The sequence below is a fragment of the Peromyscus maniculatus genome, chromosome 12 (assembly GCF_049852395.1).
Source record: "Peromyscus maniculatus bairdii isolate BWxNUB_F1_BW_parent chromosome 12, HU_Pman_BW_mat_3.1, whole genome shotgun sequence".
NCBI classification, from domain to species: Eukaryota; Metazoa; Chordata; class Mammalia; order Rodentia; family Cricetidae; genus Peromyscus; species Peromyscus maniculatus.
Window position 1 is genome coordinate 13,903,039 of NC_134863.1, and position 21,989 is coordinate 13,925,027.

At 48.3% G+C, this 21,989-nt stretch overlaps 1 protein-coding gene across 3 annotated transcripts in view; it reads right to left on the reverse strand.

The window, feature by feature from the left end:
- The window catches only part of Dgkg (diacylglycerol kinase gamma), a 209,540-nt gene that overhangs the window by 32,704 nt on the left and 154,847 nt on the right, over positions 1-21,989 (reverse strand). For all 3 annotated transcript variants that reach the window (XM_006985051.4, XM_016003621.3, XM_076548617.1), the window contains one exon: positions 3,868-4,045. In XM_006985051.4, the coding sequence (XP_006985113.1) occupies positions 3,868-4,045 (178 nt within the window). The remainder of the gene's footprint in view (positions 1-3,867; positions 4,046-21,989) is intronic.

The window sequence follows — 21,989 nt, forward strand, 5'->3', positions numbered from 1 at the left end:
CTCTTCAGTACATTTTCTAGATGGACACACCCTCTAAGTGCTGGTTTGGAATCATGGACACAAGTCTTGGTTCCAATGATACTTCTGGATATAAACTGACTAGTTTTTTTTTTTTTTCCCCAACTGTAAAGTAGGGATATTTGGCTAGGTACATAACCTTTCCCATGGGTTTTTGGTTAGGATTATATTCATTTACATAAAATTACTTGCAGGCTACAATGGAACATAAAAATTAAAGATTATTTCTGACCATTCTTGTTACAAATATTAATGATTACTGATGCCACGAGTTTCTCATTTATCTAATGCTTTTTGTTTTTTAAACTTCTATTTTCTTATTATTTTAAAGTGTGTGTCTGTGTATCTGTGTGTGGCTGAGTGCTAGAGCCTGTAGAGGTCAGAGGTGTCAGGTCCCCTGGAACTGGAGGTACAGGCGGTGATAAGCCACCTGATATGGGTGCTGGGAATTGAACTTGGGTCCTTTGAAAGAGCATCATTATGCACTCATACTCGCTGAGCCATGTGTCCAGCCCCTTGTTTTTTAGTTTTTGATACTTGGGGACAGTTAGTAGGGGTTCAGAGATTCATAATCCCTAGCCTCTGTCCTTGTGATCTAAGAAGTCTGGGGGGGGGTGCGGGGGCAGTGGGTGCAATCGCTTATGTGGGTTTTCTGTGCTGAGACAAGGCTTAGTGGAACTCTGCAGGACCTTTGCCCTTTCCCATTGGTGGCGCATGCTGAAGACAGACACGTCAAAACCAGATCCTGACTTGCATGCTCAGAAGAAGATGGAGGATGGTTATCTCTAAGTTTGAGCTCATATTGCATCCAGGTACTTCAATGCCCACCATCTTCTTAACAAGCTAGGGAACTAGGTATTATTATGCCCAATTTATGGATGAGGAAGCTGAGGAGGTGGGATAAATTTCAAATTTTAAAATATAAAGCCAAAATTTAAACCCAGGTTATCCACCTGCAGGTTCCCTGCACGCTTGTTACCTTCTCAGCAGACTGCGTCCTCATAGAACTCACTCCGTGTTGATCCCGAGCGACCTTCTTACTTGGGTCTTTTCCCACGAGAGAGGTTATGAAATTTGGCATAAGCATTCTGTTACCCTTTCCTCTTGTACTTCCAATGATGAGACCTTTCTCTCTACACTCTGCCCTGACTTCTCCCTCTCTTCTAGTCCCAAAGAGAGGCCAAGGAGTCAAGGATCTCGATGGATGAAGAGCCTGCAGAGAGCTCCCTGCCCCCTTAGAAGTCCTGGGACAAACACACAGAAGAAAAAATACACATACAATTCTGCTCAAGGAGGCCACATAGACCAAAGCTTGATTGTCAGTTTTTGGAGACGTGGGAAGTCTCAAAATAGGATTTCCAGATTGCTTGTTTTACAGGTAAGAAAAATGGAGAGCCAAGAAGGTGCAAAGACACCCACAAGAGCACGGACTAGTGAGAGGCAGAGTGTGGGGGAGCCCAGGGGCGAAGGGAAATCTCTAGCTTTCCCCACTGGGATCTCAACTTTACTGGATGATGGCTCTTTCTGGAGGAAGGCTCAGAGTTGAGCCTATGCGAAGTCCAGAGGCCAGCGCCTCTCCTTTGATCCACTCACACTCCCGTTGAAGAACAGGAAGTGCTTCATCTCTCAGCTCTGAAAGCACATTTTGGGGATGGGAAAGGGGAGTTGGGACTAGGAGCGACCAACAGTTTACTCTTTCGTAAAGAACAGAAAGATGTAAGATCAGATGCTTAAGGAGAAAATGCAAGCTGACATTGAGCCCTAAGGCAGAATGTGATCTCAGGAAGAGCTTCCTCAAGCCCCAGGGTGGATATGGGAGAGGGTTAATTCTTTGCCAGTTCCTTCTCTGTGCTGGTAGAGCTGGATGTTAGGGAGGTGAGAGTGGGGTTGAAGTGGGAGCACGGGGGGGGGGGGGGGGGGGGGGGGGAGCCAGGAACTTTATGCAACCTCCAGTATTTCCCTTACTCTGCTAGCACCCACAACTTCCCCTGCTAAGGGAGGAAAGAGGAATGAATTACTCAGTTTAATAATTCATACAAATTGAAAAGTTTACTGTGTGAAATAAAGGGGGCATGAGAGGGCAAGAGAGAAATATTCCTGAGTCCTCTTTGAGAGGACAGAGGTATGAAGAGGATGTTTCTTGATTAACTTGCTTGAGAATACAGATGATCCATGTGAAATAAGCAAGTAGCTCCTCCCTTCAATGGTAGGTAGCACCCTCTCTTCAATGGTAGGAATCCCCTCCCTTCAATGGTAGGTAGCCCCTTCCCTTCAATGATAGGTATCCCCTCTCCCTTCAATGGTAGGAAGTCCCTTTACTTCAATGGTAGGAATCCCCTTCCTTCAACGGTAGGTAGCCCACTCTCATCAATGGTAGGTAGCCTCCTCCCTACAATGATAGGTAGCCCCCCTCTCACTTGTAGGTACCCTTCTCCATTCAGTGGTAGGTAGCCCCCTCCCTTCAATGGTAGGTAGTTCAGAGTCCAGGAATCCTTTTCACAAAGCAAGTCTGGTTTAGGAGTCAAGCTTCTTATTCAGCCCCATCTACCCAGCTAAGGAGATTTTTACCTGAAAAGCTGGTTTTACAGCAAAGAAAACTGAGGTGTCCCCGCCCCCCCCACCGACACACGCACACCTAAAAATGGGTTGGTAGCAATACCTGGACTAGAAACCAATCCTCTCTTAGTACCCATACAATGTCCCCACCCCAGTTTCTCACCCTCCACTCTCCAGGCAACTAAGATACCATGAAAGCCAAAAAATCCTTAGGGGAATCAGGAGCCAGGTGCTTTGACTTTGACTGACAAGGGTTGGGATGAAGGTCATTTAAGGACATCTCAGAAAGCATACAAGCCGAGGGCCTCTTTGACCTACTCTCCGGCTCTTCTGGAAAGGACGAGTTGGTTCATGCAAACCGCCTGTACAAGTGGCAGAAGCAGTGTGAGTGACAGGGAAGACTCCATGCAGAAGAGGAGGTCTGGGAGCTAGCTGAAGGCTAGACCCCTTGAGGCTACAGATCACACTAAGACCGTTGGCATTTTACTTGGGGTTGGTATAGGATTTGGCCCGTGTCATGATTGGATATTTCCTCAGGGGTCTGTCTTTACATGATGGTGAGAATAGACTGTTTGGGAAGGTTGTTCTAGGTAAATAGCCTAGGCTGGCCTCACATGCGTGTTTCTGCCTCTCCAGCGCTGGCGTTACAGGCACACACCACCGCACTTGGTGAGCACACATTATATATAGCACGGGCAGAAGAAGGAATCCAGGGAGAAGGATTTTTAGTAATTCCAAAGAAAGAATATAGTGGCTTAGATCCAGGTGATCGGAAAGCAGGTGATAAGAAGTGCTTGGATTGTGGATGGTTTTTTAAAAAATAATAGTTAACTGGCCAGAGAGAAAAGAGACTGAGTAGTGAGCAGGGGGGTGACCAAGAAAACTGGAAGGAAGTAGAGTTCTAGAAGCCATAAGGACAAAGGGTTTCCAGGGGGAAGGAGTGACGGATGGGGTCTGATGTTGCTCTGGGAGTTGAGAGCAGGTTGAGAACTGTTGGATGTAGACATGGAAGACACTGGTACCCATGGCAGGAGCAGAACTTGACTCCTAACCTCATGGAGCCCTGGTTTGCCTACTGACTATCACTTCGGGTTCCTTTATTGTGAATCTTGCCTTCTCAATTAGATTGTAAACTTTCCAACCCCAGGGATGATGAGTCAGCCTGTTCCCAGAGCACCAGGTCCTTGGCAGCTGGGGGGTGGGGGGAGGGCTCATCAAGCCTGCTGTAGGTTCTGTGTGGCTTGCCAACACACTGGAGCAATGGCTAGAGCAATTCTCCCCATGCTTGCTTACCTTGGACACAGCATTTCAGCTCTTTTGGGTCTGTGACGCTCTTCCTGCTTTCCCGGATCACAGCCCTGTTCTTCTTGGTTTCTCCCCAGAGATTGGTGCCTCCGTACATGCTGGGAATGTTAAGAATGGCAATGCCTTCCAGGAAGATATTGCTCAGGTCCACCTCAACTCCGTCACACTGCGAAGCAGAGAGAAAGCAGATCATGGTGGAGCTGTGTATGGTGGGGCTTCTTAAGGGTGTGGCGGGTCCTCAGCCACCCCACCACTGTCAGTTAGATATCTGGCACTTAAGGCTTTGACACTGTCATGAGATGGAGCAGGCTAGTCCTGGTTGGCTCTAGGAAAGACAGCACAAAACTTCCAAAGGACCAGTAACATTTATGGATGCAATTTAGACCAAGGCAGCGGCCAAACTCATATCCTCAGTTTGGATGACTCCTAATCACAGTGAAGATCTGCTGTGTCACTGGGTCCAGAAACCAATATTAGGGAGATTCTCAACAAATGACTATTTTCATTTTATCCCTTGATTTTATCCTCTGCCTCTGCCTGCTGAGAAGTGCGAGACTTTCAGGCTTGGGAGAACTTCCAATTTGCCTGTCTCTCAGAGCTGTGTAAAGTGTTGCTCTGGCACATGCGCTGCTTGCTGACGTAGCTGGGTTTCTTTATCTAGTTTCTACCACCCCCATCCCCCATGGGGTTTGCAAGGTTGGAGGGCTTGAGTCTGTGCTTCACCTAGCTGTAAATCCGATTTTGGCATGATGCTTACTCACGCAGCAAAAAAAAAAAAAAAAAAAAAAAAAAAGTCCTAGCTTTGATTCTTGTTCCTTGGGATTACTGGTGATTTATTTCATTTACAGAAGAATGAACAGGACCCAAAGAGTTGTCCTATACCCAAGAATGCACAGGTAAGCGCCCCATTTGTGGAATTTGACAAACTATAAACTTCATGTTTTGGTTTTGTTTCTGTTTCTTTTTTAGCTTGCTTCTTTGAAGAAGGGCAGACAGCTGAAAGCACACATACAGTAGCATCTCCTCCCACCTGGGGTGTCTGCTCCTATGCTCTGGCCGCCTCCATCAAATTCATGGTGGGTTAATTCCATTGTCACGGTATTCCGAGGTGGGGCCTAATTAGGATTAGATGAGAATGGAGCCCTGTGATCTTATTAGCCTTGTCGGAAGGGGAAGGAAACCACAGTGTGTGCTCGTGCTGCGTCCAGACCGCAGAGTCCCTGGGAGCCAAGGGCCCTGCCACAAGCAGCACCTGAATCTGAATGGTAAGAACTAAACTTTCGTTACTTACTATTCGCCCAGTTTTCGGTGTTCAGGAACAACAGAAACTGACCTAAGATACCCAGAAATCTAATGACGTTCAGCGTCTTCGCCAGAGGAGGAAGAGTGTTGGCGCTCGTTACCTTCACGGTGACTCACCCACTGCCCCAGTTCTTTGAAGTTCCTCATCAATGCTGTCACCTTCTGACTTGTCCCAACCATAGAACAAGAATACAGTGAGCTTTCCTGGTAACTGGGGACACACTTCTCCACGGGGGAGTTTGGATCCTCTCAACGTTCTCTTAAGTGGGCATGGATTCTTTCTTATGGCTCCCTCCACTGGTCCTCTCCTCCCTCTTGGAGCTAAGTGGCATGGCCTTCCTCCTTCTTGCGTTCAGCCAGTCCACTAAGCACGTCACAGGGAGACGATCGTCATTATCGTGGTGTATGTGGGGGCTGGGGCTGGGGCTGGGGAGCAGGATGCCAACCTAGTGTGCACAGAACCATCCCTACCAGTGCATATGCTGGGCACATGGCACAGGAGGCGTGGTATTCAGGAGGCAGAGGCAGGGGGATCAGAAGTTCAAGGACATCCTCCGTGACATAGTGAGTTCAAGGCTAGTGTGGGATGTACTAGACCCTGTCTCAAAACAAACAAACAAACAAACAAACAACAATAACAACAACAAGAAAACCACCACCAACAACAACAGAAAACCCATTCAAACAAAAACTAAAAACCCCCAAATCCCAAGAAACTCACTGACTATTGCCACACCTTCCCCTCAGCTATGATGGCTGCCTTCCTTGTGGATCTGGGAGCACGGAGAGACAGAGGAAGCCGAGTACGCTGAGGGCATCACACAATGTTCAGACTTCAAGGGAATACTCAACTATTTCCCCCCCACCCCCATTCATCTAGCTGTGCAACCTCTGGGCTGAGTATGGCCAGTACTTAGAACCTCCTTTCCAGACTTTTCTTATTTTGACTGTTCTGTTCTGCACACACCACAGTTTATTACCTGGCTAATTGGTACTATCCCTGGCATCAAAAACAATAGCACTCTCAGGATTCCGTGGACAGGTGGCAATCACACCACTATTTCTTGGGGCTGGAATTCTATCACATTATCATGCCCATAAAACAAGACGTGAACAAAGCACCCGGAAGGGTGTAACATGTTACCTACCACTGTTCTCCTCCTTAACGCGGTCAGAGCCTCATCAGCTCCTTTGTTGGAAGCTAAATGACGACACTACCACTTCCACTGGCGTGGGATCTCAGTCACCCCTGTTCTCATCTGACTATGTGTTTCTCTCTCTCGAACTTAGGCAGGATTGAAAACTACAGCGCAGACACAGGACTTTGTGTTTATGTTCAGTTACTTCATCTGGTTCTCGGTCCAACCTCCAGTCTAACCAGACCATCACTCCGTGACCTTCGTTACAGCTCTCCCATCATTTGGGGGTTAAGTTATATAACGGCAAACCCAGGGATCAAGTCTCCCCTCGGTCAGACATGGTATAGTCTCCACCTTAGCATGGAGGTGCTGTACTGATGCAGGATCTTCAGGACCCTGCTCTTACCGGCCCACTTGCAGTTTAAGGTAGCATCACAGAGCTTTAGATAAGATGGACCTAAGAGAACATGCCCTCACCTTGGAGAAGGATGGAAATCCAGGTCTGCAGACCTTAATTCTGTGGATTTTGAGGGTTTTTTTGGGGGCGGGGGGTTGTTTGTTTGTGTCAAAAGAGAAGACACTACGCTAAGTTCACATTGAATTTTCTAAATGATTTCCTGACAACCTCTATCAGAAAAGTAATAAAGGAATCTATCTTTAGTCAGCTCTATTATGTGTGCCTGGTTGTCAATCACTGACTCTAGTTTCCAGGGACTAGAGAGAAGAGCCTCAATATGTAGTTTTCACTGTGTACCCTGCTGTCTTTGGGAAAGTGGTGTGGCATTTGTTTTTGCCTTTCATGGGACAGAATCTCCTGTTTTCTACATGGATCAGAGTGACTTCTGAATGGTATCTAGAGACTTTCCAACAACTTGGACTCAAATGTGTGTGAATTTTCGAAGGCCATTAAGTTCTCCATTGCCGTACCTTAGACATGGTGGGGCGTTAGCATGTTTCCCCATATTTAATTTAGGACCTGATCGAGTTCGATACTCTGTTGCTGTGATAAACGCTGACCAAAACTAAGCCCAGGAGTCAAGAGTTTACTTGGCTTACATATCCCAGATCACAGTCCATCACTGTGAGAATTCAGAGCAGGAACTCAAGTTAGGAACCTGGAAGTAGGAACTGAATCAGAGGCCAGGGAGGGGTGCTGCTTACTGGCTTGCTCGCCCGGGGCTTGCTCAGCCTGCCTTCTTATATAATTCAGACCATCTGCTTATGAGTGGTGCCACCCACAAAGTGCTAGGTCCTCCTATATTAACCATCAGTCTAGACAATACCCCACAGACCAGCCCACAGGCCAATCTGATGGAAGCAATTTCTCTATTGTGGGTTCTCCTACCCAGGTACCTCGAGTCTAAGTCAAGTTTATAAACACTAACCAGCAGAGAGCCACTAGCAATACGGAAAAGAAGAAAATGTCCAGAATGGCAGAGCCCTACTGAACTATACTGCCCACATTTCATTCTGTTCCTGTTTGTTGTTTTGCTTTTCACATCACATCATGTTCTCAGCTGCAGCTTCCCGGAGGAGCCAGGCTTGTAGGTCGGAGGTGTTCTTTGCACAGTTCCTCCTGGGCGTGGCTACATTGGTGCCTTTGTCTCAGTGTACAACCCCCCCCCTTCGCGTATGCGCATCCTGGCCTCTCGGCTGCTGTCACGGTGACTTGGAAACAACAAGAGCCCCTTTCCCTTCTCAATGTGTTTAATGATCTGTTGCGAGTTTATCTTGGAAAGTGTTCTTATTGGTCCACCCTTCCTAGGCTATTGCTAATTAGGAATTTAGGCTCTGGCTCACTGTGCCAAAACTTGTCTGCACTTCAGAACCGGCTTTCCTCAACTCTGTGCCTGGAACTGTCCCCTTTCCTGCGTTCCTTCCTAGATCCGACGGCTACTTCCCTTCCTGGTTGGAGTAACTTCCACAGCACTTCCATTTATTCGTTGTGGATGGAAACACCTCTTCCCTTCTGAGAAGTAGTAATAGCCACAGCTACCCTTGGCCAGACTTCCTCGGGCACCCGGCTGGCCTTCACCTACATCGTCTCTTAGGATCCTAGGGAGATACCACTGCTGCCCCAGCGGGTGGTGGAGGCGCTGGCTCAAGGTCATTGCACAGATGTAGCCGGAGGCTGCCAATGCCGGCACTGGATGCCAGGTTCCACCCTAGAGATGAGGTGGTGAAGCTGATGCTGATTTACAGCAAAATTCAGCTTGCAGCTGTTGTTTGAATAATTGGATCTCCCACTGCCGTTCTATCTTATAAGGGCTTAGACATTAGTGTTATGAAATCCCGTCTCTAGGCCAGATTTGTTTAAAAAACAACAACCCACAAAACCAAAGAACTAGACCACCAGCACTCTCCTTGACAAATAGGCACCTTTCTTCCTTGCCAGCAGCCTTAAGTGTCCTCGTCTGTCTGTCTGTCTGTCTGCAGCCATAACCTGCCAGGAGTGTTCACCCTTTCTGCCTCCCTAGAAGAGCAGTCCTCTGTCTGCTCTTGGTAGACTGTCCTCTTCCATTCTCTATCCGGTGTAAAGTGGGGCAACCAGGAGACGCGGGAGGTTTCTGAGGTGCTTCACACTGAAGTCTCTGCCCACCCTTGGGCTCTGAGGCAGAGGGATTTAAATCCTGGCTCTCTTGTAAGACTGCGGTGTGATTCTGGCTTGGTTCTAAATCTCTCTGAGCTTTAAGCAGTCAATTAGAAAATGAAGTGGGGGGGGACGACGGAGTTTTAGTGGGAGCAGAGGCAATCCCTAACTCCTGCATGATTTGACCTCCCCCTGCTCCGTGGGGTTGGCTGGAGCAGTTTAATGCTGCTGCTCCTCTGCACACCTGCCTCCTAGCCCCTGTATCCATCTATTTCCTTCGGAACTCCGTGAAGTGCAAGGCTTGCTGTACTGAGTCTGAGAAAGTGTAGCCTGGAGTGGAGCACTGTGGCCCTAACTGGAACACAGGACATGGCCTGTTCCCCAGCTAAATCTTCCGTGTTCCATGACGTCATCCCCCTCCCCCGACCCCCTCCCGGGTGGCTCCAGGGAGAGCCTAGAGGCCCTCTCCTGATACCCTGAGCTAGGCTGGGGTTCTCAGGCTCGGCTCCTGAGCCCTGGTTGGGGCTGCACCGGCCCCCAGCATTTACAGCTAGTCATGCTCCTCAGGGTCGGCGCCTGCTCAGCTCCTGCCCTTGGGGCGAATCGAGGCCCCAGCACCCACAGTTCTGACTTCTTCAGAGCGGGACGGTTCTGGACAGAAGGACTAGGTTAGGAGACCACAGGCCTTGATGAGCAAATTACTAAAGAGCTCAGGATTAGTGGTGTTCCCCCCGCCCCCCCCCCCCCGGCTTTGGGCCTCTGCAATTCTGGGCTGAGCCTAGACTCCCCCAGCTCTCGTCTTCGCTGAGGGGGTCGACAGCATCAGAGGGAAGGGAGGCAGAGCATCATGCACCCTGCAGTAGCCCCCCCCCCCCCCCGTAACCCGAAAAGGTAGAGGGGGGCCTCCTGCCTTCCAGCCCTGTCAACCCTTTTCTGCAGGTCTCCGGGGACAGAGATTCTATTTATTTGACGACCTCTTTCAGTTTTTAGGCTGCTCGTTATCCCTAACCTGGATTCTCCACACCACCCGCAGGCAGGTTTTTCTCTGGTTTGGTAGCAGACTGTTTTTGTAGCGAAGCTCCACCCACCACTGGGCTGGGTCGGCTTGGGGAGTTAGGAGGTGGGGCTCAGCCCTGAAGGGCTCCGGGGGCTCCTCTCCGCTCTCATCTTCCGGCTCCCCGGGTTTCCAGGGCACTCTGCCGCTGCATTATTCTGTTATGCCCCCCTCTTTCGCTTTGTTTTAATCTTTTTATTATGGGTATTTCTAAAGGTGCAGGAAGAGAGAGAGAGAGAGAGAGAGAGAGAGAGAGAGAGAGAGAGAGAGAGAGAGAGAGAGAGAGAGAACCACCCAGCAGAGAGAGAGAGAGAGAACCACCCAGCAGAGAGAGAGAGAGAGAACCACCCAGCAGAGAGAGAGAGAGAGAGAGAGAGAGAGAGAGAGAGAGAGAGAGAGAGAGAGAGAGAGAGAGAACCACCCAGCACAGAGGTTATATCTGGCATGCATGCCGAATGGTTTGTTCTACAGCAGACCCGGATTTTCTCTTTCCGTCCGTAAATACTATGTATCTTTAAAATTACTTCCGCCATCAACACTCTTCAATGGCAATCATAATTCCTTAACTTTCTCAACAGTCCCCTTTTTTCTAATTACCAGTTTGTCTGAAGGTGTTACTGCTTTTAGTTGAGAGGTCTCATGTTTGTTTTTTTTTGGGGGGTGGGGTGGTTATCTATAAATTTCCGGTACTTTTTCCTTTTTGGAGGCAGGGTCTGAGGATGATACTGAGCCTTTTCCCAGTGACAAAATCCAGGGAGGAGCTCCTGCTGAGGGAGAAATACTGGGCTGTATCTATAGGAAAGGTCTTTCAAGTGCAGTGTAGAAGAAGAGGGCTGAGGTCGAGGTGGACCACATCCTGACCTTTAACTGGGTTCTGACAGCTGGGCTTCACCGCTTCAGACCAAGCCTGAAGGGCAGGGGGTGGGGAACTGACATAAGCCTGGGCAACCCTCCCCTACTTTGCCTCTCTTTTGAGGGAACAGGATACCAACCAGCGTAAATCTCCCTGTGTAGTCCCAAGGTCTTGTAGAGCCCCAGAGAAGACGGCCAGCAGTGGGCAGGAGGGGAGGGGGTCCTTGCTGATTTGGCTTGGCAGCCTAGAGGGCACATCAGGTTCTGGGGAAGACCGGCCCCTAACTGGTCTGCCCTCTTTGGTTTGGCGAGAAGATAATAGCTGAGGTTGATAGTTAGCTGGGTCCCGGTAACTGCCTGTTATAGAGACTACATTGTTCTGGGCGGCCAAAGAGTAGGGGTCTGTTGACTGCTCCATGTACGTCTGATACATCCCAGCCTGCCTGAGATGCAGTGGCTCCTCACAGCTCTTCCAAGTGTCTAGCAGGTGAGCAGTTCTCTGCATTCTATTGCTTTGATTTCCCCAAGAGACGCAAAGCTCAGCAGAAGGTAAGGACAGTGTTCCACACGGCTCTGTGTCCTCCACAGACCCAGGCCTATCTAACCCATATCGGGTGTTCAACATAGCTACCTGTGAATCGAAAGCAGAGAACTTGTGGAGAAATCCTTGTTTTCCTAAAATGGAAAACAAGCTGTTCCATGAAGACCACTGACAAAATCTTCCCAGATGGATCTGCCCAACCTCTTTGGATGAACACAGTGATGGCTAAGTGAAGTGGACTCAATGCCCAGGACAGGGAGAGATGTGAATATTAACCCTAGTCTGCAGGAAGTAATCCTCTGTTCATAGCTAAAGTACCACCCTCCACACCCCGCAATAGGAAGAGGCATGGGAGGCTGGCTGCTGCGGCAGAGAAGCCAGAAGCACTCAGTCGTTCACCAGGCATCTATGCTAGATCTAGGGATGGAGTGGAAATAGGACATGACCCAGTTCCCCAGGTGCTTTCTCAGGTCAGTGTTGGAGACAGGAGCTGCTAACCGCTCACCAGCAAGGCCTCCGGAAAGACAAAACCAAAGAGCAAGCAATTGTGTTCTAAGGTAGGAACACTCTGACTATAGCCAATCACAAGATACAACAGCTTCAGCAGAAAGAGTCGGGAAGAGAGGCACCAGCAGGCAGGCCGGCTTTGATAACTGATGGGCAGAGACAAAAAGACCCAAAAGGAAGCTCATACCTTTCTATCGCAGGGCCTATGGCTGAATTAGAGAATTCACTCTGAGGGTAAGAAAAGTAGCCAGGGAAATCACTGTATTTGTTTTCCCTAGAGAAGAACAAGGGTGAATGCTTTCAGAGTTAATGTCTGCTACGTATTGTGAGGGAAGAAACCATGCTACACTGAGTGGAGAGAGTGGTCTTGGGAAGACACTCTACCTGTCTCCATACAAAAATGGGTCTGGTGTGTAGGTAAATCTTACAGGCAATAGCTTGCCCTGTGTTCAGAGAGGCTATTTGATATGATTTTAGGAGCTGATGTCTGTAGTGGGCAGTTAAGATAATAACATCTACATATAATAATGCACATCATTTTTAGCAACTTTATGAACTAGGCGCATCAAATATTTTATATCTAATCCATTTAACTCTGCCACGTCAGTATTTATACGCTCATTATGCACACGAGGAAACACTGACTTGAAACTAAGGAAGGTCTTTCTCTTCCAAACTTCTCTTTCGTGCTTGTCTTCTCTCAACCGCCAGGTTTCTTGTATGAGATGCAAGTGGCAAGACCCAGAAGCCAGAGCAATGTAAAGAGCGTGTGTGTGAGATCTGCTGGTGCTGTGCCGGTACCCCTGAGACAACGTGGAGGGTCTGCTCTAACAAGAGCGGTCAGTGGAGAGATGGCTCTGTGGTTAAGAGCACTTGATGCTGTCACAGAGGACCTGGGTTGGGTTCCCAGCACTCACATAGCAATTCACAACTTTCTGCAATTTCAGTTCCAAGGGTCTGATACCCTCTTCTGGCCTCCAAGAATACTGCACGCATATGGTACACAGACATACACGCAGGCAAAACCTCATACACATAAAATTAAAAACAAAAACAAAAATAAAACAAGTCTTTAAAAAAAGTAGAATTATGGATCTATAAATGGAGGTATATAGGAACTGGGACTGTATAGCTCGTTGTGAATTAATGTGATACTATGTAAAAGATACATCATTAGCCCTATGAAAGACAGTCACGCAGAAGAGTGAGGAGGATAATAATATGCCCGCAATGAGGACTTCATTCATGCATCCACAGATACTGTGTATTTCTTTTATTCCAAGCAATGTGCCAAATGCCAACTAGGGAATCAATCGCAGGGAACAGGACACACAACTCTTGTGCAGTATCAGGGAGAATGTTCTGAATGTCCATGCTATCTTAGACATGAACGGGCTTCTTGAGGGCTTCCTACCCTTCCAATAATCAGGAGGAGGTCAAAGCCTCACTTACTAGAATATGCTAGAATGACTCTTTTGTTGAGTGTGTAAGTTAAAATAAAATCCCTTCCAGTTCAGAGATCTGAAATGTAGAATTTACTCTGGCACGCTACCGCAGGCTGCATTTGAGTTTCTTGTCCCAATGTCCCTCTGTGTCCCTAATGTCCCTCTGTGACCAGCCTTGACCTCCCAGCTGTGGTGCTCCACATTCTTTGACAGCTAGCTCTGGTGGGCTAACTAGCCTGGAAAGGAGCTGCCATCTGTGGCAGGGATGATGGAGTTCTGGTGAACTGTGTGGGCTCAAGGAATGTGGCACTGAAGCCACGCACACACAACCTGCTGAAGAACATCCCATGGGCAGAAACTGTTTTCTTCCTCTTCAGCCCTACTCTGTTGCTATGCCAGGAGGGCACAATGGTGCCTTTGACAGGGGCAGCTGGAAGGGGGTATTGGCAGAGAGGCTAGAAGTAGAGTGCGCAGCTGGGGGTGGGGGTGGGGGTGGGGGGCTCAAGTTCATGTCCAGGAGTGAGCCTGCACTGGGTGCCAGTTTCCAAAACAGAACTGCTGTTTCTCAGAGCTGCTGGTGGCGGGTTGCCTCAAAATTGGACAGAGGGCAAAGCCATTTCCTCTCTACAGCTCCACCTCCCCAAGTTTAGAAAAACTTTGGTATGTTAGGGCATTCTTGCTCAGGATGCAGATTAATAGGCTCTGCTGCCTCTCTGGAGAGCTGAGGCCAGTGCCTGGATGGGATTTTCTAAGAGTCCAACTCCATTAAGCAGAGCAGGACTGGTAGACGTAGGACCTGGCAGGGCTCCAGGGCAGGTAGACTTCTGGGCAACGAGCAGGGCTCAGAATGGAGGCCTGTGCTTCTGCCGTACAGGGCCACTTTGCTCCAGTCTCACTGCCCAGCATCCTCATTGCCGTCGTGGCTCTGCCCACACACAGTTTTAACTCAGTTCAGTGGGAAAGAGGTGGGAGAACCGTGGCATTTCCTGTCCTGGTTCACAGTTGTCCAGACCCTCTGCGACAGCTCAGAGCTGGGCGTGGGATGTCTTCCCACTCTCTTGGGGGTTAGGAGGTCTGAGTGCCAGGCTGTTCACTCTGGCATCCATTCCCCCTTTTGTGTTACAAACGGAGCAGGTGGCTCCCTTTCCTTCTAGGGACTGCCAGCAAAAAGGTGTGACTTCAAGTGGCCATTGGCAATTTCTATTAATGTTCACACTAAATGCAAGAGTTTCACACTTCCACTCAGCTTTTTTTTTTTTTTAAATCAGCAAATCACAGCTGAGGAAATACTTCCGTTTAGGCTCTTTGCTGACTCTGTGACTGCAAAATGAAAAGACAGTCCTTGCTTCAGGAAGCTAACTGTCCAATGCACAGGGCAAGTCCTGAAGGGGAGTTGGCCTGTCAACTGAATATCCACATGCATAAGTTAGACAGTAGAGGTATCCCTCTGTGGGCATTCTGGCATTGTGGGGGACATGTGGGGCTGGCATCACAGACCTCGGCGTGAAACGAGTCTGCTCTTAGAGTATTTATTGTATTTATTTTGAGACAGGGTCTCACTGTGTAGCCTTGGCTACCCTGGAACTTGGTATGTATGTCAGGTTGGCCTCCAGCTTACAGAGATCCACCTGCCTCTGCTGGGATTTAAAGGTGTGACCCACTGTGCCTTCAATGATGAGTGTTTCTTTATATTCATGAGACTTTATGAGGATAACACACAGGATGCAGAGTTGTTAGGATCATTAAATAAGACGTTGTACAGAAGTGCTAGGATTGGTGGATCATAATAGACTTGAGGTACATGTATCTGTGCATAAGGACATTTAGTCAGTCCCTTGTTAAGAGCCTCTGCCCTTCATTAAAGAGTCAATTCTTTTCCTTCTATAACCTCACAGTCGTTAGAAAGACAGATTTCTCTTCTGCATTCCACAACCCATATTTGTTTATTCTGTTCTTTGTTTGTCAGTCCAGCTGTAGAGGGAACAGAGGATTAGAATATTTTTCCTCCCGGAAGTACCTGAATTGTGGAGTGTGGTAAGGAAGATCATGCACTCCTTTCATAGTCTAGAATATCTAAGGAAGCCATTGCGTTTTCCACAGACAGGCTCTCCCTGCTCACTCTCACCTTGAAAGATACTTTGTTTGAGGGAAGTTATTCTTTTACCAAGGGACTTTGGCAACCAAAAAGCTAAGCTTTCTTGGGGGCAGAGGTTAGCTGACAGAATCTTCCAGAAACTTGCTGGGCACAGGGCTCTAACCTGGAATGTCAGTGATGGGACCTCTGCTTCGGTCCTCTAAGATTTCCTGGGGCAAGCTTATCAGGCACACTGCTGTTCCTGAGAAAATGTCGGGATTAGGTTTAATCTTTTTTTTTTTTTTTTTTTTTTTTTTTTTTTTTTTTTGGTTTTTTCGAGACAGGGTTTCTCTGTGTAGCTTTGCGCCTTTCCTGGAGCTCACTTGGTAGCCCAGGCTGGCCTCGAACTCACAAAGATCCGCCTGGCTCTGCCTCCCGAGTGCTGGGATTAAAGGCGTGCGCCACCACGCCCGGCTTAGGTTTAATCTTTAAAAGTCATCCCCAAGTCCTTAGAAGACACAGACGATGCTATTGTCAAGAATCTGAAGACAAAGGGAAATCAAAGTGATTCACACAAAAGACAAAGGCTATAGAAGAGAACGACAAAGTAAAAGCACGTAGATGAACGGAGCTTGATGTGAACTGTAGGGTGCACATGGACAGGAAAGACAAGGAGAGGGTCACTTGAGGGAGAGGAGATGTTGCATCAGAGCTGAAAGCAAACAATGGGATTTCCTAGGGGGAATTAACAAAGACAGTTTGTCCTGAGTCAGCCGAACAACGTTGACTCCATGCAGGAGACTTGTAGTCAATGCATGGGTAAGGAGTAGGAAGACATGCATCTTGGTACCGTCTTTGAAAATGGATTTCATGGACTGAAAGAGGCCAGTAATCCTAGAACTGCTGGTGCCTGGTTGGTGACATTGAAGGGGCACTAACTCACTCGAACACGTGACTCTGGCAGCCTTGCCCTTCTCCTCCATTCCCTCTTCTTTGCTAAAAGTCATTAGATTACATTCCTAAAGCTAGCCATCAAGGTCTGTTCCTTTGTTTGGCCACTGGTCCTCCTGAGGCTGACCACCAAGGTCCAGCTATTAAAATATTGAAGTTCAGAAATCAAAAGCCTCCTTTAGTTCATGTAATTAACATGCCCAATCAAAACATACCACCACACGCTAGCTCATTCTAACACAGACCTCCCTTTTCCCCCCCTTCTTAAAAATGGCATCTGCAAGGTCATTTGCTGCTGTTTCTCTGCCTGAATCAGAAAGCAGCGTTTTTTAACTTTAGTTCCCCACTTACTAAAGGCTTTCTCTGTGAAAATGGGTGTTTGGGTGTGGTTTGTGCCTAATCCAGGGTCTGAGAGGGAGCCCCTGTGTGGGGGCCTCCTTTAGAGATTGTTAGTTACTTTTCTGTTTTTTTTTTCCTCGTATTTTTTGATGAAGTTGTCACTTTGACCTTTGAAATCAGTAAAGACTAGCACACATTTTAGGAGAAAACACCAGGAAGCCCAGGCAGGTGCATCTGGAGTTGCTGAGCCCTGGCAGATGGGCGGGGGGGGGGGGGGGTGGGGGGTGGGGGGTGGGTGGGTGGGTGGGTGGGGGCGGCTGAAGTGGTCAGAGCTGCCCGGAGGGGCTACTCTGGGGCTGATGCGGGACACAGGGACCAGTAGGCTTGATTGAGGAAGGAAATGCACTAGGAAACTCTGACCCTAAGATGCCCTAACTTTGCTTTTCGCAGTTTTATTTTCTCACTTCCTTCTCCCTTGAAGTTGTTTCCATTTATTCTACTCTGGTTGGTTGGGGTGAGTGGCCATTCCCACTTATTCCCTCCGTGCTCTGAAAGGCTAATGAAGTTCATGTCATGCCAGAAGGAACGAAGGCTTAAAGATCGGCGCCCTTCTTCCAAGTTAAGAGTGTACAAAACAGCAGGAGGAACGGGCAAGGCAGGACCAGAGACGCCCCAGCTGGTCCCTGAGAGCCACAGTTTCTTTTCTGTCACACACTGGGCTGGGCGGACTTGATGAAGCAAATTAATCTATGAAGTCCTTGATTCTCGTCTTTTGAATAATAATGGCATTGGTGAGGCTGGCACAGGGACTCCATGTAGGAGACTTGTAGTCAATGCTACAAGCAGGGTAAAGGCGCCTGCTGTTGTTGCTTTGTAACAGTTTCCCCTGAGATTGAAACAGTCCATCCTGCAGGCAAGCTCTATAGACAGGAAGGTAACAATTCAAAACAGCTTCAGGAAGTCCCTGAAACTGACCAGATTCACGAGGCTCCTCCCTGTCAGAGTGGCAGAGCCATGTTGCAAAGACTCTGAGACTAGACTACCTGCCTGGAAGAAGCAGGTAACAGCTGAGCCGCCTGGAAGAGGCTTAAACCCACTGAGGCACCAGGAAAGGACGACCTCTAGCTAACTTACTGAGCTACACACAGGCTGTGCTGTGTACCCCAGGGTCCCAGCTGTGTGAGCTGTCACCATGCTGGGGTGGGCTTTGGTGACACTGCTGTCTGTGAGTCATTTCTGGTCCTGTTAGTAACCCCTCACCCACATTCCTGTAAGTGACCCCAATAAAACTTACTGGTTCACCAAATTGGACTTCGGTGGTATCATTACTTTGGTCTGTTGTGTGTTTCCTATCTGGGATGAGAAGACATGTGCGCTGTCTCCCCAGGAAACGTTTTGTCTCACAACAACTACCCAGAACTCACATGGTGGAAAGAGAGAACTGAGTCCTACAAGCTGTTCTGTGACCTCCATGCCAGTGTTGTGGCTCGAATGAACACAAACATAAGCGCACACACACACACACACACACACACACACACACACACACACTGCATTTTAAAACATGGCATTGGGTTGGATCAGCTAGCTAAAGGGACCTATCTGCCCAATCTTAATGTGGTCTGACTCATTATTTCCGAAGGTTTTTGTTTTGTGTGAGACGAGGACTCATTATGTAGCTGTCTGGACTGGTACTCATTGTGTAGCCCAGGCTGGCCTCAAACTTGCTGAGATCCTCCAGCTTCAGCCTCCTGAGTCCTGGGATCACAGGCTAGCCCACCACACCCTGCTGTATGAAACTTCTTTATACACATGGGCTATGCTCTGGGAATTTAGGATTTTTATAGGCAAGATTTCAGACATCTACCGGGTTGGATGTTGCTGGTACAAGGCCCTGAAAATTCCCTTTTTAATTTTTTAATGATAAATTAAAAGAGCCCTAAACATTTTAATGGACATTAAATTCATAAAATACACAAATAACCATGTTAAAGTATACAGTTCAGTGGCATTTAGCAGTCTCATCCTCATTCTCTTTTGATGCCTTTTTTTTTCATGTGCATTGGTGTTTTACCAGCGGGTATGTCTGTGTGAGGGTGTCCAGTACCCTGGAACTGGAGTTACTCACAGTTGTGTGAGCTGCTACCAGATTGCCTTTTTTAAAAAATAATTTATTTAACTTTCTTTTATGTGCATTGGTGTGAAGGTGTCAGATCCCCTGCAACTGGAGTTACAGACAGTTGTGAGCCGCCATGTGGGTGCTGGGAATTGAACTCAGGTCCTCTGGAAGAGCAGCCAGTGCTCCCAACCACCAAGCCATCTCTCCAGCCCCCACACTGCCTTCTTCAAGTGTCATTCTAAGACTCAGTCTCATTTTCTGTAATAAAGACACTGCATGGCCTCCTCATGCTCAAACTGGGGCACAGCAAGTTCTCCAGGTGCAGATGGAGAGGCACAGGCTGGGTCAGGGGTCCAGAAACAGACTTGTACCTTCGTGTGCATAGCCAGACTGCTCCCTGGGGAGTGTGGGGTGGGTGGGGAGGTGGGGGGTGGGTTTACATTCCCATTGACAGCGTCTCAGCACTGGCCTCTACTCTCATGACCCACAGTGGAACTCTAGAGAGCAGTTAGAAGTAAGGCAGCTGTGGGTGTCACCGTCCAGGGCTGCAATCTTAGAATGACGGTGTGGACGGTGGGGCTGAGGCCGGGGGGTTCTGGTTCTGAAGCTAGCCTCAGCACCTACATAGCAAGACTCTCTGAAAACCAAACAAGCAAATCAAAACAAAACTCAACAATGACAAACAAAAAACCCAAACCAAATCATCACCCAAATAGCAAACCAGTTCCACATTGTCTGGAAGTGGTCTCAGAACACGGTGGTGGTGGTCGTGGTGGTGGTGGTGGTGTGTGTATGTGTGTGTGTGTGTGTGTGCCTGTGTGTGTACACTTGTGTGTTGAAGGCCATGGGGACCTCAGTTTTTCCTATGCTCTTTTATTTCTTTGATTAAAAACTGCTTAAAGGAATGATATGATATTGATAAATACTGAATGAGAGCGAAATAGATATACTTTTCTTAATACTCGAGTAATGGATGCACAGAGACACCCCTCCCACATACTCTGGCTAACAGTGTGCTGAAGCAGCTTCTAGATTTGGATGGCCTTCCCATCTGTGCTCAAGGTGGTAGGTAGCCTTTGCTTGTGAACGTTATCTTAAAGATTAGATTAAATGCCAAAAAAAAAAAAAAAAAAATCAGGGGATTTCTTATTTTTAACCTGGAAAACAAAATAACCGCCACGGAACGTGAGACGAATCCTCCAGTTGAAGCCTGCCCACTTTGCTCCACCTTGCTCTGAAAACCTTTAAGATGCTTGGCAAGGCTATTCTGGGCCTAAGGTGGGGGCGGCGACTCAATGAGCCTCCTCCTTCCAACCCCCCCACTCGCCACTGCTTTATCCAGGTGCAATCAGGTTAGCACAAATGTAAAGGGCCTTGGAAGCCAGCTCTGACAACTGGCCTTGGACAGGGCTGGCCTAGTCAGCGGGGCTGCACTACCAAGCCAGCAACCGAGTTGAGCGCCTAAGGCTCCCGCACAAAAAACCCTCTGACGAGCACTTGCTGTATATTTCTTTCTTTCTTTTCTTTTCTTTAAAGATTTTATTTATTTATTATGTATACAGTGTATCCCTGCAAGCCAGAAGAGGGCACCATATCTCATTATGGATGGTTGTGAGCCACCATGTGGTTGCTGGGAATTGAACTCAGGACCTTTGGAAGAGCAGCCAGTACTCTTAACTGCTGAGCCATCGCTCCAGCCCGCCGTATATTTCTTAATGCTCCCTCTTGATAAGCAAATCTTTTCATGCCCGTGTTTAAATCTATCAGGAACAGCAAGAGGAATCAAGGAGCGAATTGTCAACAGCCAGGACATGCACTGAACCTCTCTGAGAACCGGCTGACTACCGCCTCCTAGTTCTCAAGCTCCCAGGCCAATCAGGATGCAAGCCTGAGTCAGGCCAGCAAGGCTGTGGGCGCAGGGGAAACCCAGCTGCCTGTTACCCTGCCTTCCTGCTCGAAAAAGGTTGTAAGGACGCGTGCCTCATAGGCTGCCGTCTCCATTCTGTGAGACTTAGCACCACTGCCAGTGAAGTAACACCTCCTCAAAACCCTGGGAACTTAATGTCATTGGGAACTAGGCTGCCTGCCCCCACGCCCCCACCCCCGGTTTTATGGGTGAAACTACTGAGGCACAGACACGGAGCTCAGTAAGTCACTGATCCCAAGGGCAGCACATGGGTGACAGTCCTGTGAACCTCAGTCCAGGTCCCTCACTAGTCCAGTGCTGGCTAGGTGTCTACAGGTGAGCAGAGAATACTAGGGTGGGCTTGGGGTTGGGGGGAAGGGTGGGAGGTATTACCTCTTCCCTGCCTGAGACCCTGGGCTGGCCTCTTAAAACAGAATCCACAAGGATCTGACTCCCATGGGTCCCTGAGACTCTGCATTTGCTTTCCCAGCACTAGTTAAGTGTTTTTTTGTTTTGTTTTTTTATTAACGAGCTTTGTGTGTTCTGTGGACTAGTTCCACTAGTCAGGTGAACTTTACATCAGAGATGAGACCAAGTTTCCTATTTCTTCTCAACTAGCTGCTGATCTGAAAGAAAGCGGCCGTAAGCCACATCTATGCCATTTAATGGAGATTTTGCCTCAAAAATACCACTTAGCTTTTTCCTTCAGCCGTTCAACTTTGTGTGGTCATGTGTAAGCAGATGTGTGCAACTCGTTTGTGTGTGTGTGTGTGTGTGTGTGTGTGTGTGTGTGTGTGTGTGGTGTGTGTGTGTGTGTGTGTGTGTGTGTGTGTGGTGTGTAGTTTTGCATGCACATGTGTGCCTGTGCACGTGTGTGGAGGCCAGAGGTTGTCAGGTTCCTCCGCCTTCGTTCTCTACCTTACATTCTGAGACAGACTCTGCCACTGAACCTGGAGCACCCGGATTCAGCTGGACTCGCTGCACAGTAAGCCCTGCCTCTGCTCCCAGTGCTGGGAGGACATTGTCCACTGCCCAGGGACAGGACTCAGGTCCTCACCGCCAGTGGAGTTAGCCTACTCCCTGTCACCATCAGCCTTTCATACTGTACACCCGCCCCTGTGTTCCTCACAGTGGTGCCTTTTCTCTTCACGTTCTGCTGGTCAGGAGAAATAAGTGAGGTGTGGTGTGAGAAAAACTTCTGTCAACTTTCGTCAGTCTTCCGGTTTTTCTTGTAATGAATCATTCCTTCTTTCCTCACGTGGGTGCGAGGACTGTGTCTAGCACTCCTCAG